Source organism: Lissotriton helveticus, chromosome 1_1 (genome assembly GCF_964261635.1).
Source record: "Lissotriton helveticus chromosome 1_1, aLisHel1.1, whole genome shotgun sequence".
Taxonomy (NCBI): Eukaryota; Metazoa; Chordata; class Amphibia; order Caudata; family Salamandridae; genus Lissotriton; species Lissotriton helveticus.
The window spans coordinates 1,440,381,045-1,440,398,245 of NC_136057.1; the positions used below are offsets into that span (position 1 = coordinate 1,440,381,045).

Consider the following 17,201-nt stretch of genomic DNA (forward strand, 5'->3'; position numbering starts at 1 on the left):
GTTTCATGCCTTCAAATCTTTTGTTCAAGCTACCAAATTAGCGGATATTTGGCGCCTACACTACCTTACTGAAAAATGTTATACCTTCTTCTCCAACCCCCATAATTCCCATTCCATAATTGATTAATTTTTTTATTTCCCCATCTCTTATTCAAGCTGCAACTACTCCATTCATTGGTACCATAGATATCTCAGATCACGCTTTAATTTCTTTTATTTTGAATGTCTCATCCACTTTTACTAAACAAACCAGATGGCGCATGAATTCTGGTATTGCTCTCAATGATCATAATAAGCCTAAATTGTTACAAGCTATTCAGGACAATTTTTTGTTCAATCCAGAAAATTCTACTACTATAGTTAATAGATGGGATGCATTTAAAGCTTATATTAGGGGTACCACAATCTCTATTATGGCTCATGAGAATAAAATATTTAACACTAATATTAAAAACCTTGAGAAACAACTAGCACAGTATGAGCGATTATTTATTACATCCAATAATCCCCAATATAAAATTAAATTACAACAACTTAGATATGAATTTAATTCTATACTCAGTAAAAGAGCTGGAGTCCAACTTGCGAAATCAAATGCTAGATTCCGTTTTAATTCTAATAGGTCTGGGAAACTTCTTGCTAATTATTTACGCATTAAAAGAGATAAAACGCAGATTACTTCTATTCGTAACCCTCAAGGCAAGATTGCGTTGTCCCACAATGATTTTGTTAAAGAATATCTAGATTTTTATTCCAATTTATACAACAAACCAGATACTTGTGATGATTCTTTAATTGATACATTTTTAAGCACTTGTGATTTACCCCAACTTTCTCCTTCAGATAGACTTGGCTTAGAATCGCCCATCACCAATGAAGAAATTTTGAACACCATTAAATCACTTCAGAAAAATTAATCTCCAGGCCCTGATGGTATCCCTGCTGAATTTTATAAAGAATTCCAAACTCATCTTTTGCCTTATTTATTTCAACTTTTTTCCTTTTTTGGCTCTTCTGGAACCATTTCAGGCTCTTTTGCTGATGCTTTAATTATTGTTCTTCCCAAACCTGATAAAGACCCTACCCTGGTTTCTAATTATCGTCCTATATCCTTAATACATCAAGACTGTAAATTATATGCCAAAATCCTTGCCTCTAGATTAGCTCCTATTCTTCATTCTATTATACACCCCGATCAATCAGGATTCATGAAATATAGATACTTCGCTAATAACACAAGAACGCTACTCCATGTTATTGAACAGAGTCCAACCCTTTCTGTTCCCGCAGGGGTAATGGCTTTAGATGCTGAAAAAGCCTTTGAGAAAATCCACTAGCAATTTTTATTTAAAACTTTACTATCATTTAATTTTGGTCTCTCTTTTATTCGTGTGATATCGGCCTTATATTTTGCTCCCACTGCTCGCTTATTTATCAATGGCCAAATCTCTACTAAATTTTCCCTTTTTAGAGGAACTCGACAGGGTTGTCCCCTTTCTCCACTTTTATTTTTGTTGGGAATTGAACCTTTCCTTAATTATATACGTCATTGTGCAGATATTCAAGGTATTACAATTAAAAATGCTACTATTAAAACCTTAGCCTATGCAGACGATGTGTTATTGTTTATTAGTAATCCAATTTCCTCTGTCTCGTTTTTATTAGACATCATTACCAACTATTCTGTAGTCTCGGGTTATAAGCTTAATGTTAGTAAAACTGAATTTTTCCCTTTAAATATTCTTTGTACCTCTGATATGTTACCTGTGACAGATATTATTTGGCAAAAAAACAAACTGAAATATTTGGGTATTTTATTTTCCTCATCCTTACCATCCACGTTAAAATTAAACAGTGATTTTATATTTGATTATGTCAAAAATAAAAGTTCCAGGTGGTCTTCCCTTCATCTCACTTGGTGGGGGAGAATGTAATCTATAAAAATGAACATTGCTCCTAAAATTTTCTACTCCCTTGCTATGATCCCCACTCAATTTCCACTAAAGTTCTACAAAGATATTGATAAATTGTTATCTAAATTTCTCTGGAACAACAAGCCTCCTCGAATTTCTTACAAGAAATTGAAAATGCTTAAATCTCATGCTGGATTTGGCCTTCCTGACTTTTTCCTTTATCACAAAGCATTCATATTGAAACAAAGTTCCTTATGGTTTACTGCCTCCCCTGTAGTTAAACCTCCTATTTGGTTTGATATTGAGAAATCGCTTATTGCTTCTTTTCCACTACCCTCCTTGCTTACAATGTCTAATACATCTACTGTTGTACACCACTCGTCCATAATTAAATCTTCAAGATTCATATTGAATGATTTAGACTCTAACTTTGCTTCTCCCTTAGGTTCTACCTTAGATTTATCATTATGGCATAGTGCTATTATTAAATTGAATAGAAATTTGAAATTCTGGAGTTCATGGATTAAGGCAGGCATCTTCTATCTTAAAGATATATTTTGTGATGATGCTTTTATTCCTTTTGACACATTACAATCGAATTTCAAGTTACCTAATACTGATTTGGTTAAATATGCAACTCAATTTTAGACTCATTTCCAAATGGTATTCCCTCTACAATTGCAACTGATTTGCTAATTTATCTTCATGCTGTCTCTAAATCTTCAAATGCTGTTTCTATTCTATATAAGAAATTCGCTTTTTCCATTGGTTCCAATTTTAATATGATTTCATCGTTTTGGAACGCTGAACTTTCCATTTCTCTATCTGATCACTCTTGGAAAGTTGTTTGGCTCAATAGCATTTCTGGTTGGTTGCCAGTGTCCCTTTATCAGACAAATGCATATATTTTGTTTAATTCCTTATGGACACCACTGCGTTTGCATCGTGCTAAATTTCCGTTAGATATTTGTTGGCACTGTAAATTGCATCCTGGATCCTTACGTCACATGTTATTTGATTGCTCTATAATTTAAAAATTTTTGGTCTGCAGTTTGGGACGTTATATTGAAAATATTGCCTATTCAGGATGTTCTTTCTTATAAATTGTTAATCTGCAAATCTGTTGTACTTATACATCCTCTTAGTGACTCTGAAGCAAAGTTGTTTATTTTCCTAATTTCAGCTGCTTTAAAATCAATCACTTTTTGTTGGAAAGATGCTTCATCTCTTTCTGTCCATGCTTGGTGGTCGTGGATTATCTTTACAAGAAGAGGTGCTCAATTATCATTACATGGAATTAATCATAATTTGCTTTCTTATCATTCCTTCTGGTCACCTATAGATTCATATTTATTGTTATAATACTACTGTTTATTATTATTCTGCTTTATCTTCACAATATATGCATACTCAATATTTATAAGTTAATAATCACTCTATGTTTCTTATAAGATGATATATTATGTGCCCTCCTTCTCCCCCCTTCCCTTCTCATGCCCGTGATTTTGTTTTTCCCCTTAATTGACTAGTGCTTTGTTATAATTGCTTGATTTTTTGTAATTGTTAGGAATTTGTATTGCTCAAATACTTAGACCTTTATTGCAAATGTATGTATTTTTGTATTGTCTATGTTACTTTTTCGAAAATTCAATAAAAATATTCTGAAAAAAAAAAAAAAAAAAGGACTTTGGCAGTGTAGGAGTGGGGCCGCCAGGCAGCCGCCCGCTCCCACAATGCCAAAGCCAAGACAGATCGCTCGCCAGATAACAACTTTTTAAGTTACTGGCAGGCAGTTCTTTGGCCTTTAAAATAATCACCGCAATGGGAACATCAAAGCATGTTCCTGCACGGACTGAACTGCACAATGTTGTGCATTTCGTTCCATGCAGGAACACAGAGGCGCATGCAGACAGGGGGGCACATTATGTGCCCTCCTGCATGCACCCCATGGCACAGAGGCACCAGAGGGCCCTGTAGGGCCCCTTTGTTTCCACACCACCACACTTTTCATGGCCTGGACTGGAATGCAGGAGCAAAAGCACTTGATGACCAAAGCGAAAGAGCTTTGACACAATGAGCTATATTCCTGAATGGCTTATAGCAAATCAGAAAATACCTGAAAGAAAGAGGCATGCCACACGGAAGTCATGATAGATTGAGCTAAGCTCCCTTAAGTAAATGGCCCAATCCCCATTATCGTTTGAGTAACATGCAATGGAGCTTGAATCAATGAATGGCAATCCCGTATCACCACCTTGGAGAGAAATGTAACATGCCCTGCCTCCCACACAAAGGCTAAGCCTGGAAGCAAGCACACCAAGTGCCTAGTACCATAATGATAAGAAGGAAACCCACAACTGGTAAGACAGGGCTGCATAAAGCAGCACACGCACTAGACTGTTGACGCAGGAGTGCTGTGTGCATTTATGGGCTCTGTCTCACCGTCTAGCAGAGGGGGAGCACAGGAGTTAGAATTAATATTCAAATCATGAATGGGATTATGAACATTGAAGCAAGGTGCAGGGGTGACACAACAGAGATGGGACTGCGACCTGAGATCTAGGTACAGAAGGGGCATCCCATAGATTATCACAACCAAACCAACCCTCAGACAAGCTGGTGCAAAGCATAGAAATTAATACATTGTGTGTTCCTGGTTGGTCATGTAATGCCAAAATTGGCATTTTGTAATCTGGCAAACCAAGCACTCTGTGTGATGTATAAGTGGCCGGTGTTTTTATGTCAGAGTGGGCTGGTTGTGTGGTGTCAGAGTGACCATGATGTGCAGTGCCAGCTAGGATAATCTTCCCGGTTTGCTGGTGTTCTCATATACTCTCTATGTTGTTATTGCAAACAATGTACTCTTACTTGAGGTTGGAAAGCTCTACAATCAGGCCTTGTACGATTTGCGTCCCATCTTGGTCAGTGATGGTTTGGGAAGAGCAGAGCATCTCCTTGCTCAGATCCTTTCTGTACTCTGTAGCAACATGAGGAGAGCACAGGCAAGGTTCTTTCTGCAGATCCTCCCTAAAAGGAAGCAGAACAAATCTTCAACCTAGTTGTTATGGCCACACGACCCAACCACCCACACACAGGGAACACTAAAACGTTACTCGCTTAGGAACTCCAGCATTGTTAGTGGTATAAATGGAACATCCGATTAAGAAAGAATTCTTTCTAGAAAAAACTGAGAGTGGTCTTAATGACTTTAATAAAGAGTTAATTTTGCACACGAAGTAGGATTTGGACAGCAAATCTCTTCTTTTTATCGATATCTCAGTTACAACCTTAATAAGCGACTCCCTAAAACAGCTTCTGGTGTCATCTAGATTATGGTGGACATTACACAAAGCCGCATGGTTGGCAGAGGCCATAGTAGCCTGTACCTTCTTGGCAGCAGACTGTCCATTACACTTAGGGGTCCCCGCCAACAAGATGGGGATCATTTTGTCGAACGTTCTTTCGCCACTGGAGCAAAAGCCCTTTATGCAGAATTGAAATATTAGCCACTTACCATGCATGATGGACAGCAAGCATTTTATTTTTTGTTTTACAGAAACACCCTGTCAACTCTCCAACCCCCTCCCCCCCAAAAAATTGTGTGCTTATTTCTGCAGAACAAAAATTCAATTTTCCTCACACACCGTTTTCTCGCACAGGATGCGGGTCAATGCTGTTTCTTCTTGTTTGTTACTGCCAGGTTTTCCAAGGTGGTCATGAACAGTAACAAGGTACCTCAGAAGGACTGTCCTAAATACCCTCAATTGGCTGCACTAGTGGAAATGTTTGCTGAAGGCAGTCAATCAATGTTTTCCACAAGTGGAGGCATCTGAGGCTTTGTCATTGGAAACCTAGTGTTTCCCCAACTCTGCATAGAGCAGAGGAACCTGGTTTGGTCAATGAGGCTTCTGCCACCTTAAGGCTTCTGCACTACATCTGTCAAACACTAAATGACCGACATCTGCACTACATCTGTCAAACACTAAATGACCGACAGAGTAAGGCTCCTCAGTCAAGAGAGGATGTTAATCCTGCAAGTTTAGACGACAGCCAAAAAGACAACTGTTTCAAGAGTTACCTGTCTAATTCTGGAAGGTGATTGTAAGTTTAACACCTTGGCTGCTAGAGGTTTTCCCCTCCTGTGCTGCATGCCCAGATTTACCATTGTTCATGACAAGGTCAGCTCGTCATAAGCACACGACCAGTGTACTGCATGACGAGCTGAGCTCGTCATGAGCATGGAAGGGGGTTAAAGGCTTTATATACTAGCACACTGGGACCCACATTCAACATGTCTTTTACCCGGAACAATCATCCTGAGAAAGTTCTAAAAATTAAGCCTGGGCGGAATTTGCGTAGCATAAAAATACCTCTGCAACACTACGCAGAGTTCCGTGAGCGGGAGGAGTTGCTTGCTCTGCCCATTCCTCCACCCAGTCGCGCCTCATCGCGAGACATTTTTGACGTTAGGCAACGCGGATTGCGTGCTCGGGGGAAATATCGCGCAAACTTCACCGCGCGGTTGCCAATGGGTGCGGCCATCCTGTTTTTCTACTCTTTGTTTTGGTTCTGGGGCCTGTTTTGAATCCTCCCTTTATCTTATCTTTTCAATCCTTTGTTCCTAAAACATTTTAAAAATCTTTTTATTATCTATCCCTCTCTCTTTCTAAGTCGATATTTTGCAATTTTTTTCTACTTGTACTGCATTTTCACCTACTTCTTTTCCTCACTTTATTTTTCACTTCTACATTTTCTTTTCTGCCACGCCCCGCCCCCCAGAACCATGGTTAAGAGTAAGAAGACAACGCAGAGTGCGACCAGGAGCTGCCTACCTTGCGAAAGGCGTCGCCCAGAATGGGTGCAGCAAGGGCCCAATTTTCTGAGCTGGAGGTGGCTGCACTGTTTTGTTTTGCGCAGCGCCACCTCCCCTTAACCCTGGCACCAGGCCTGGGTCTGGGCGAGGGTGCGCGGGGCAGTGTTTCGCTGCTCTGAGGTCCTGCGCATCCATAACAAACCCACCCACCAGAGGTCTGACATCCTGGACCGAGAGCAGGACCTGCTGGACCTGCTAGGTGTTGAGGTTGTGGGGCTTGGTGAGTAGCTAATTATTTATTATTATTGTGTGTTCTGTGTTATTGCGAATATTATTTTTCCCCCAAATAGCAAGAATGCTGCTGCTGCTTACATGCATGTTTAACAAGCATTTACGAGAGTTTGAGCAATTGGCAATGTAAATGACAATGCCTTTTATTTATGTGTTGTTTTTAAAAACAGATAAATAAAATGCATTGTCATTTACAATGCCAATAGCTCAAACTCTCGCAAATGCAATACCTATTGCATTGCAAATGCGTGCTATAAAGACTTATCCCCCCCTTTCCTCTTCTAAAATGTTGGCATGTATGTAATTCATGCAAGCGAAGGCAAGGTGTTCGGTAAGCGGATATTTTCTCTATATGCCAGGGTGCATGTAGTGCTGCAAACGGAAACATTCACTCAGTAACTCAGACTCTTCAACAGGACTGAAACCTCTCACAATATAGCAGATGGACTGTCTGTAGGAATTGCAATATCTCATCTCATTCATTTACCTATATGTTATCAGTAAATAGCAAGCGAGTAGTGGGTGTGGGGGTGGGGGGCATATGATATACTGAACTCAAGGGCTAACTATCTCATTTGGGTAGCTCATGCAAATAGCAGAATATTGTGGCTGGCTGTGGGAGTTCAAAATTACAAGCCAGCTCATAGTGCAGCCGAAATGCATGCCTACACCATGTAAACAAATACACGGAGTGCTAGGCAAATACAGCCATGCCACAAAGTTGAACAGCAGCAACATCTCTGTCTGTGTGCACACAATGCGGCCTCGGCCGTCCCCACATCCATAATGGTGTCTCTTTGAGTAGACATTGGAATACCTCGCGCCGGTGCGTTTGGCAGCGTTCACGCACACCCCATGCGGTCACAAGTAAATAAAGGTTCATGAGAGCAAGGCCACAAGTAAATAAAGGCTCACGAGAGCGAGGCCAGCAAGTTCCACGTTGACTGGGAGATTAAAAAAAACGCTAGGTGCGAGAGCGCGCGTGCGCCCCAGCGAGTCATTTAGTTTCAATTATCGCACCCATGTCTGGGCACGATAATTGAAACCACATGGCGGCTGTGCGGGTAATCGCCAGCAATAGGCCATGGGCGGAGCAATGCGCCTGCCTTTGGCCAATTGCGTGCTGTCTTCGTTAAAAAGATGCACGCAAAGGCCATTAGCGTAGGACAAAAGAAAAAGCACACGCACAAGCGAGTGTGAGGGCAAAAGCCCCATCATAAAGTCTTCGCCAGAACAGCGCATGCACGCTGTTACAGGCTCAACCTAAAAATGGATAAGTTACTTACCTGTAATCCTAATTCTCTTCCAGGGGTATACTCAGCAAAGTCATAAGCACTGAATTACCCCGCCATGTGCAGGATCCCGGAACATATAAAAAAATACATGTATATGTGTATGTTTAGACAAACAAGTACAGACATGCTTAAATTACTTCCCATACATACATAAATATGCAGCCTAAGGCACTTACAATAGGCTAATATGCCAAAACTACATGGATTTTTTAGAAAAGAAAACAACCTCTAATATAAACACTGCAACAGAATATATATGCTGTACTAGTGTTCCAAACACAGCCCTTTTTTTTTTTTTAGAAAAAAAGGCAAGTAATAGCAGGCAATTAGCCCATAGGCTGCATAACAGAGAAAACATCACAGTAATAGAAACCATTGGCACCCTGCCTTTAAGGATTCCAAGAACCTGGACACCGTGCCTTTGAGACCTCCATGAGCCCCCCTGCTCCCATGATGAACCACAGGTGACAGTTAGGTCAGTTCTTTTTTACGGTGTACAACAACAGAGGAATCATGGTAGGAACATAGAAAATAATACCCTACTGCCAATACTCGCCTGGGGAGCCGGGAGGGTTGCTTATGACTTTGATGAGTATACCCCTGGAAGAGAACTAGGATTACAGGTAAGTAACTTATCCTTCTCTTCCCGGGGGTACTCATCAATAGTCATAAGCACTGAACAGACTAGCAAGCCCATACCCACTTCTCTGCGGACGAGTAGCAGTATAAGTATATTAAAACTTCAACATTTCACGGATAGGATCACCCAAACAGATTTCTTAAAGCGGCTTGCCCAAACTAGGCATCTGCCTGAGTATCAGAATCCAAATAGTAGTGGCGAGTGAAAGTGTGTACAGATCGCCACGTGGCTGCTTTACAAATTTCTGCACCAGGTACGTTCCTGAGGAGAGCCGTGGTAGAAGGCCTTAGGTTTGCCAGGAAGGGTCTTATTGGCTAGTTGGTAGCAGAAGCATATACAAGAGACACTCCATCCAGAAATAGACCTTTTGGAAGCCGCAGACCCAGCATTTATAGAACTATAGTTAACAAATAACGGGTCTGATGTTCTCAAATCCTTAGTTTTGTCCAGATAGAACTTCAGAACCCTCTTAAGGTCAAGGGAGTGAAGTGATCTCTCAGGAGGAGTGGAGGGGTTGGGAAAAAAGGTGGGCAGAGTGATGATCTGGTTAATATGGAAATCTGACACCACCTTAGGCAGAAAACTTGGATGGGTTCCTAAAACCACTCTGTTTGCATGAAAAGCAGTTAAGGTTCTTTACAACACAATGCCTTGATCTCGCTGACCCTGCGTGCAGAGGTGATGGCGACCAGGAAAGCAGCTTTCCATGACAAGTTCTGCAGAGAAGCCTTATGAAAGGAGCATCCATCAATTTAGCCAGAAGAAAACAAGTTACTTACCTGTAACTGTAGTTCTCCAGTATTGGAAGTTTTCATAGATTCGCATGCCTGAATCATTCCCCGTTGTCGAGACGGGAGTCTCCGGTATATAAAAAAGCAATGCTTAGTTGGATAGCAAACTGAAAAGAGGCCTAGGCCCATTTCCCTTTTGCAACCCATAACCTTCGTTATGTAAAAGAGACCACATTTGTCCCTGAACCAATCAGAGCCTCTCACCTGCTGCCAGAACTCACCAGGTGTTGACGGACCTGGATGCGAGCGGACTGTGCCCCCGCCGCCGCTGCTGTTCGCAGCCCGGGTCTTGTGGTTTGGCTGCCTGTCCTCAGCGGTTCTGCCCGTGGCTGGGGCCATCCGGACTGCCTGTCTGCCGCCCAGAGTTCCGGAGTGCGCCGCCGCCGCTGCTGTTTGCGGTTCGCGGTTTGATTGCCTGTTGCTTGTTGCTGGCTGTTCTGCCCCGTGGTTGGAGTTGCTCATGGTGCCTGCCTGCTTGCCGCCCAGAGTGCCCGAGTGCCGGAGTGCCCGTTCCCGCCGTTCATGGTCCGCTGCTCACAGGGCATATACGCAAAAGTGAGCACAGAGGCACTGAACAGCACGCACCAGAAAGTGGGTATTCCCCTGGGACAATCTGGTCTTCAAGGCGTCTTCTGGCCACACATGCTGAAGGAAGTCCTGCATCGGGGAATATTAAAGCGCACTCCTGTCAGCGAGCCCAAAAGACTCTTCCGGGCTGTTGTGGGCCCCGCTTGTGGTGGATTGTGGTTCCTGTAGTTTCTCTCTCCACCACACCAGGGTTGCTGGGGTCAAGTTGAGGAGGGTTGAGCAGGGTCAAGCTGCGCAGATCAGTGTGGGAGCGGGAAGAACTTCCCGCTCCCCCGCTCTCAGACCCTCAGGCATGCCCACCATCTCCTCTTTCCCCCTCACGCCCATGCAGCGTTTAGGTTGAGCGGTGTAGAGTGGTAGCAGAGCAGGGATTAGAGCCACGCTCCTACGAACGACCCCTGGCACACCCGGACTGGACTGGACCAGACACCATCAGAGGGGGATAACCGCTTCCACACCGCCTTCAGCACACGAGAGACGCCCAGTTGGGTGGCAACGAGGGGAAAAAGGGTATCTTCCATTGCCTGAACCCATCCATGTGAAGAATGTTGGGCAGCAAGGAATGAGGAGTGGCCTAGCTCACCTAGCTTTGCTCACCTATCAGCAAAGAGGTGAGGAGGAGAGAGGAAGGCCTCGCAAAACACCATTATTGCCCCTAGCGCCTCCGGTGGCGGAAAGTGCCTTCCACTACCACTACCACTTCATACAGACGGGCTACTTACAATCTACAACTAGTTTGTCACCCTCACTGGCGTAAGCAATCACTGGACAATGCGTGGAGGGGTTGCTGACGGAGAGCGCAAGCCCCGAGCTCCAACTCGCTAATTTGTAAGCAATATCCCGCGGGAGCTTCATGGAGGGGCAAGTCACTATGCCACTTAGGAAACTTCCCCGGAGAAAGGGTACCACCCTTCGAGCTGTCTCCCCGGGGGTACTCTACAACAGTCGCCGTCACCTCTAGATAAAGTGTCATACCCAGGCGGCCAACTGTCACAAGCACGGATTAGTGAGTTTTTCAATTCAATTCAATTCAATTCAAATTAGTCTTTATTCGATATTTTTTCAATCATAAAAAGACATTTTACAATTAAAAGTTGTTTTTGTTGCCACCCACACCCCACAATACAATATCCACAATGAATCATTTCAGTCTAATCTAAAAAAGAATATATCAACCTAACTCATCCTATTTACATATTTACATATTTTTAAATATATAATGTTAAAACAATTATAAAAACAGTTATAAGAGCAAAATTCATCAATACAAAATAGATCAGTTACTTATGCAGTATTCATAGGATGTCACTTACAATGTGCAAATTTGAATAGCAGCATTTAATGGCTATCCCTAGGGTTACTCCAGGCTCATTTTACGTGCCCGAATTATCCACATCCAGTGGAGGAATTTCGACATGGCTATAACAACAGGCTGGGAGGTGTCAATTCTTAAGATCCTAGCAGCCTCGTTTGCTGATTTTAAGCCCAACTGGGCACAAATCGGTTTTAGCCATGATCGTCTAGGGGCGCTATATTCGGGGCAAACAAACAGCACATGTCCAATATTTTCCTTATGATCAGGGCAAAAGGGGCACCTTGAAGTTTGGTTCTTATACCATTTTTCAGTTAGGGCATTTAATGGTAGTGTCCCCACCCTCAATTGGTGATACCTCTTCCGGTCACCTGGGATGGTAATCCAATCCCAGTAAGATTCTAGGGCCGGTGCATGCTTGAGTTCTAGGAAGTCGTTAGTAAAAGATCGATCAATACGACTTCCAAAGCACTTAGTCTCAATCATGCTCCAATACAAATCTCGAAGTATTTTTTTGGGTGGGAAAACATTATTTACAGGGTCATCCCACAATTGAGATAATTCCATAGCCCTGTAGATCAGTTTTACCTCTCTCATCCATACTATTTTATGTCTTGTGTCCTGGGTTCTAACCTCAAGGAAGCCTTGGGCGTACTGAGAGAGTTCTGGGGTTACCCATAGCCTCCTCCAGTAGGCAACTGATCTATACCTGGCCATATCCTCGAAGCTATGGAATCCCAGGTCATAATTTAGAGGTAGCAAAGGGGTTGTGATGTTGCGGAGAAATGTATTTTGTGCTACCGTCAACTTTGTGAGATTACTAGGCCCCCAAAGTTCTGCCCCATATAGAACCGCCGCTCCAACCTTTGCGTTATAAATTTTTAGAAACCGGACTAATAGGTTTAGAATGTGAGGTAAATAATTCCTTAGTAAGGGCTCCTGTCAATTGAGCATGCCTTGTGGCTAGCTCGTTAGTATGTTGTTTCCAGTCTAGGTTATAAGACAGAGTAATGCCGAGGTACTTAAAGACCTGGGTCTGTTCAAGTTGGACCCCGTCCATAATAGCCTTCCCTCTGATGTGTCTTCGTTTGTGTAAGACCATGAATTTTGTTTTACTTGTATTAATAACAAGACCATGGTCTGCACAAAATGTTTCAAAAACTCCAATGGCCCTCTGGAGTCCCTGTTGAGTCTTAGATATCAGCAGGGTGTCGTCCGCAAACATCAACAGGGGGATCAGTCTTCCTGCCAACTTTGGGGCGTCTGTAGGTTGTTGTTCGAAGTACCTGATCACCCTGTCGATGTATAGCGAGAAGAGCGTTGGAGCTAGAACGCATCCTTGGCGTACTCCCTTTTTAATAGGAAATTTATCGGTAACGCTGCCCTGCTGGTCCCAGCGAACTTGCGCAAAATTTTTCTCATGCATTCTAATTAATAAGGACAAAATTTCATTTGGAATACCCTGTTCTTGTAGAGTATTCCACAACTGGGGGCGAGGAACTAAATCAAATGCAGATTTTAAATCAACAAAAGCTGCAAAAAGCATCCCCCCCCCCCAAGAAGAACAACGCGCCAATATATTAAAACAAATCTAAAAATTGGATCAATAGTGCTAGTGTGGCTACGAAAACCTGCTTGCAAGGGTGACAATATGTCCTGTTCGTCTATCCAACCATGGATGCGCTGCAGTAAAAGCCTCGCCAATACTTTTTGTATACATGCGATCAGGCTGATAGGCCTATAATTACCTGGATCCGAGCATGCCCCCTTTTTAAAGATGGGGATTATCTCGGCACCCTTCCAAGTCTCAGGAATTGGCGAGCCCTTCGCGATACCATTGGCTAGTAGCTGGATATAGGTAGCCCATAGGTCTTTATCATGTATAAACAAGTCTGCAGGGACAGAATCCAATCCTGGAGCTCTGGCTTCGGGTATATTATTTAATATTTTTAGGACGTCGGCTTTAGTAAAGAGTAGGTGGCTCATAGTGGTGCTTACAAGAGCCACACACTCTTCTTCATCTCTATCCTCAGCAGCAAACTGGGTCGAATAGTGGGAAACCCATGCTTCTGGTGACACGTGGTTCATGGGTTCACCTCTTTTGGCCCCCCTTCCCCATTTAACAATGTTCCAGAAGGAGGTCATAGATCTTTCTTTGCTAGCTTTTAGGAGATCCCTCCAGTAGCCTTCCTCCCACTCCCCCTTTGCTCTAGTTTGCATTTTTTTATACGTGACTCGGGCGTCCCTTATCTTGTTTTTATCTTTTGTTTTTACTGCATCGGATAGGGCCCTATAGGCAACCCTACAGGATTTGTCGTACCACTGATCTTCCTTCCTTATTGGCCTGCACTGCTTTTTAGTAACTTTTTTTATAAAAAAAGATTTCAATTTATTAAAAAACTCATCATGGATTGTAGTTATTTCAGATGTCGGAGTGTCCATAGTGGATTTTCTCCTTAATTCTCTGATGGCCTGAGTTGTTAAGTCCCTCATAGCTATTATGCTTTCCTCATTAGTTGCACACTTTGACCATCTGATACGTCTATCATCATTTGAGAGAGTAACTTGAACATTTTCTCTCAGTTCATTTCCTTTCGATAGGTCAAACAATTTAAATGTCAAAATTAATGGGTCATGGTCACTTTCAACCCTTGGCTCAATCCACATATCATCAACGCTAGCCCAGTTCTCTTTATTAATCAAAATATAGTTGATGCGACTATGTGAAGTGCCATTGGTAAAAGTAGGGGCACCCTGTTTATCCGAGCCCGTTCTTCCGTTAGTGGCCCGCAACCCATACTCTACACATAGAACTTTTAATTGTAGTGCAGCCTCAGACCACTTTTTAATGGGTATTAGGGAAAGCTGAGGAATATCCCAGATATAGTCCTCTTCTGTCGTAAGATCTACATCTTGGTTATCAAGTGGTTCAAAACAACAATTAAAATCACCGCCAACAATAACATTAGCGTTTATACAATATTGTTTTAAAAGAGAATCTAGGTGATCAACCGCCTCAGTAGGTTTGCCACCTGGTAAACCCCTCAAGTAAATGTTAAAGATATAAAGATCCTTACAATGGGGTCGCATTAATTTAACCAACAATATATCAGGACTGTTAGTAACCAGTTGAAGAGCTGAATGTTCACTGTTCTGTTTAACCCATGTCACCAGGCCACCTTTAGACCTTCCCCTTAAACTTGGTATAGCTGAGACATAAAAATGTAAATAGCCTTGAATGGGTTCTGGGTCTAGCTGCCAGGTTTCCTGGAGAAGGATTATGTCCTTCGAGTCCAGGAAAGTTAACCAGTCCTGTGATGGAATTTTACTTTTTAAGCCTGCAACATTCCATGACATTAAGATAAATTGAGCATGCACATTGTCATTATTGGGTATCATACTGCTAGATTGGCTCTCCCTATGTTGTTGTGGAGAATCATATTAATTTATATTATTCCCACTTACAATCAAATTTGGGGATAAATTTACATTTTGATCACTTTCATCAATGTGGTCAGATTGGCCAATAGGGTGATAATCATCTTTTGTAGCACCCAGATCGGCCTGTATGTTACTAACATTTATCAGTGTATCGGCTGTCTCAACATTTGTCTGAGCTATCGAGTCTATCGAGTCTCCCCCTGCTCGATCACCAGAGGGAGTAAGGAAAGCAGAATTACCTCTACCCAGTCAATCGCAATCATTTAGCCCTGACAGAGCTTCGTATCTGTTTCCTAGGGCCATACCCCATTCGTTATGTGGAACCTTTATTCCTCTGTTGTTTCTCACAATGTCCCACACAGGACCCGGAGTCTTGGGAAATGTTACATTTTGTTGTTCCCCATAGAAAAATTTAAGGGTGAGGAGGACAACAGTCCCAGATCTTCTTTGTGGGGGGAAAATATGATTTAAGACATTGGGTAGAACAGCCGGATGAGAAAAAGTCACTATAACACAGTCACCTTTATACTTTTTCGGTCGGTTCCCGATCCAAGCGACCCTTTTCACTGACTTAATTTCGCATGCAAGCTGCTGCTTGCCTCCTGGTGCCATCTGCATGTTTCCCGTTAGCCAGTGCAGTGCCTTACTGGACAAAGATGCTGGCGATTCCGTTTGGCCATCCGTTGATGGAGGGACGTTAGCCAGCACTAATACCACTGGAGAGGCTTCTTCAATAAATTGGAGGGGGTCCGTTTCCTGACATGTTATTGGCGGAATGCTTGTTATTGCTGGTGCACCGTCAGTAGCCAGGGACTGGTTGGTAGGGTTAGATGGATTTTGGGCTGCACAAACAGGGAGCGTCAACCTACTCCCCTTTTCTATGGAACTTCTCACATTATTCTCAGTTGAATGTCCCGGTATTGTCACCAGAGTTGTTAGCTTATCAACCCCATCCACAGCCTTAGACTGAAGACCACTCATTCTTTTTACCTCGGCGTTTAGTTTGTCGATCTTAGCAACTAGAGGTTTAATTATGGTTATAATTTTAGAGTCTATGATGTCAGCTATCTTCTGGCGCAGATCATCGTCCCTGTAGCTTTTATCGTGGTCGTGATCATCTCCATATTCGGTGGTTTTTACCTTATTTTTCCCTGTGGGTGTTGCTCTTTTTTTCCTGTTTCCCGAGCGTAGACCTGTCCGTTTTTGCTGGGTTTTTCTACGTGTTCTCGCAGGTCGAATTTCCTGTTCGGGAGATGAAAGATCATCAGAATTGTGGGCCGTAATCTCATTGTCAAAGTCATTATTGTTTTCTAAATCTGATGGCACTATATTTACTACATCATCCAACATGAGACTGTTTTGGTCAGCATGATTTTGGCTTGAGTGAACCGTAATATCTATCAGATCCGTAGGGACATCAAGCGCTGTAGAAGCTGGCTGTTGTGGACTTTGAGTTGGGCTTAATAGCTGTAGATTGGGAGACTGACTTAGACCCAGTGACTGTCTCCTTTCGTTATTAATTTTAGCAACCACCTGGACCATATAGTTGTCTATGGTTTTTGTGTTATCTGGGGGCAGTTTTTTTGACATATTTTTTGGCATGTTGAACACTGCGTTGTTGCTTATACCGATTGGCAAGAAGAATTATCAACAGAGGCTCTTACTTCACCGGCATATAAATGGCCCAATAGGGTCGCAGACAGTATCAGATTACGTGTTGGTTTAAGCAGGAATGAGTATACCAAGACACTGGAACTAAAACATACAAGTCTTACACCGAGAATGAAATACTCCGCTTTGCTTTTACACAGGAGGAATAAGATTGATAGATAATTATATTGTCCTTACTTGTGAGACAAAGGGAGTGGCCCAGTCCAGTCACGGCCAGTCTCCGACTGTCGCAGACTGTCCCGCCCTTGTCCCGGGCTTAGCCCGGGCGCTCCCGCGACGCGGGAGATGTATACCGTTTTGAAGCGCCTCCTGGCGCGCTCCGCCTCTACGCGAATTCCGGTCGCGGAGGCCGCTGGGAGATGTAGTTTTACTCCCACTCTCCCCCGCACTGGGCAGCACTGATGGAGGAAGGCTGCGGCAGGGGAGGTGGCAGTCAGCGGTGGAGT

The 17,201-nt window shown here is 43.0% G+C and overlaps 1 protein-coding gene across 5 annotated transcripts in view; it reads right to left on the minus strand.

Annotated features, from left to right (window-relative positions):
• BRME1 (break repair meiotic recombinase recruitment factor 1) overlaps nt 1-17,201 on the minus strand; it is a 547,771-nt gene that overhangs the window by 92,432 nt on the left and 438,138 nt on the right. For 4 of the 5 annotated variants that reach the window (XM_078685587.1, XM_078685593.1, XM_078685579.1 and 1 more), the window contains one exon: nt 4,782-4,940. The exons of the other annotated variant lie outside the window; for it this stretch is intronic. In XM_078685587.1, the coding sequence (XP_078541713.1) occupies nt 4,782-4,940 (159 nt within the window). The remainder of the gene's footprint in view (nt 1-4,781; nt 4,941-17,201) is intronic. 5 annotated transcript variants of the gene reach the window in all.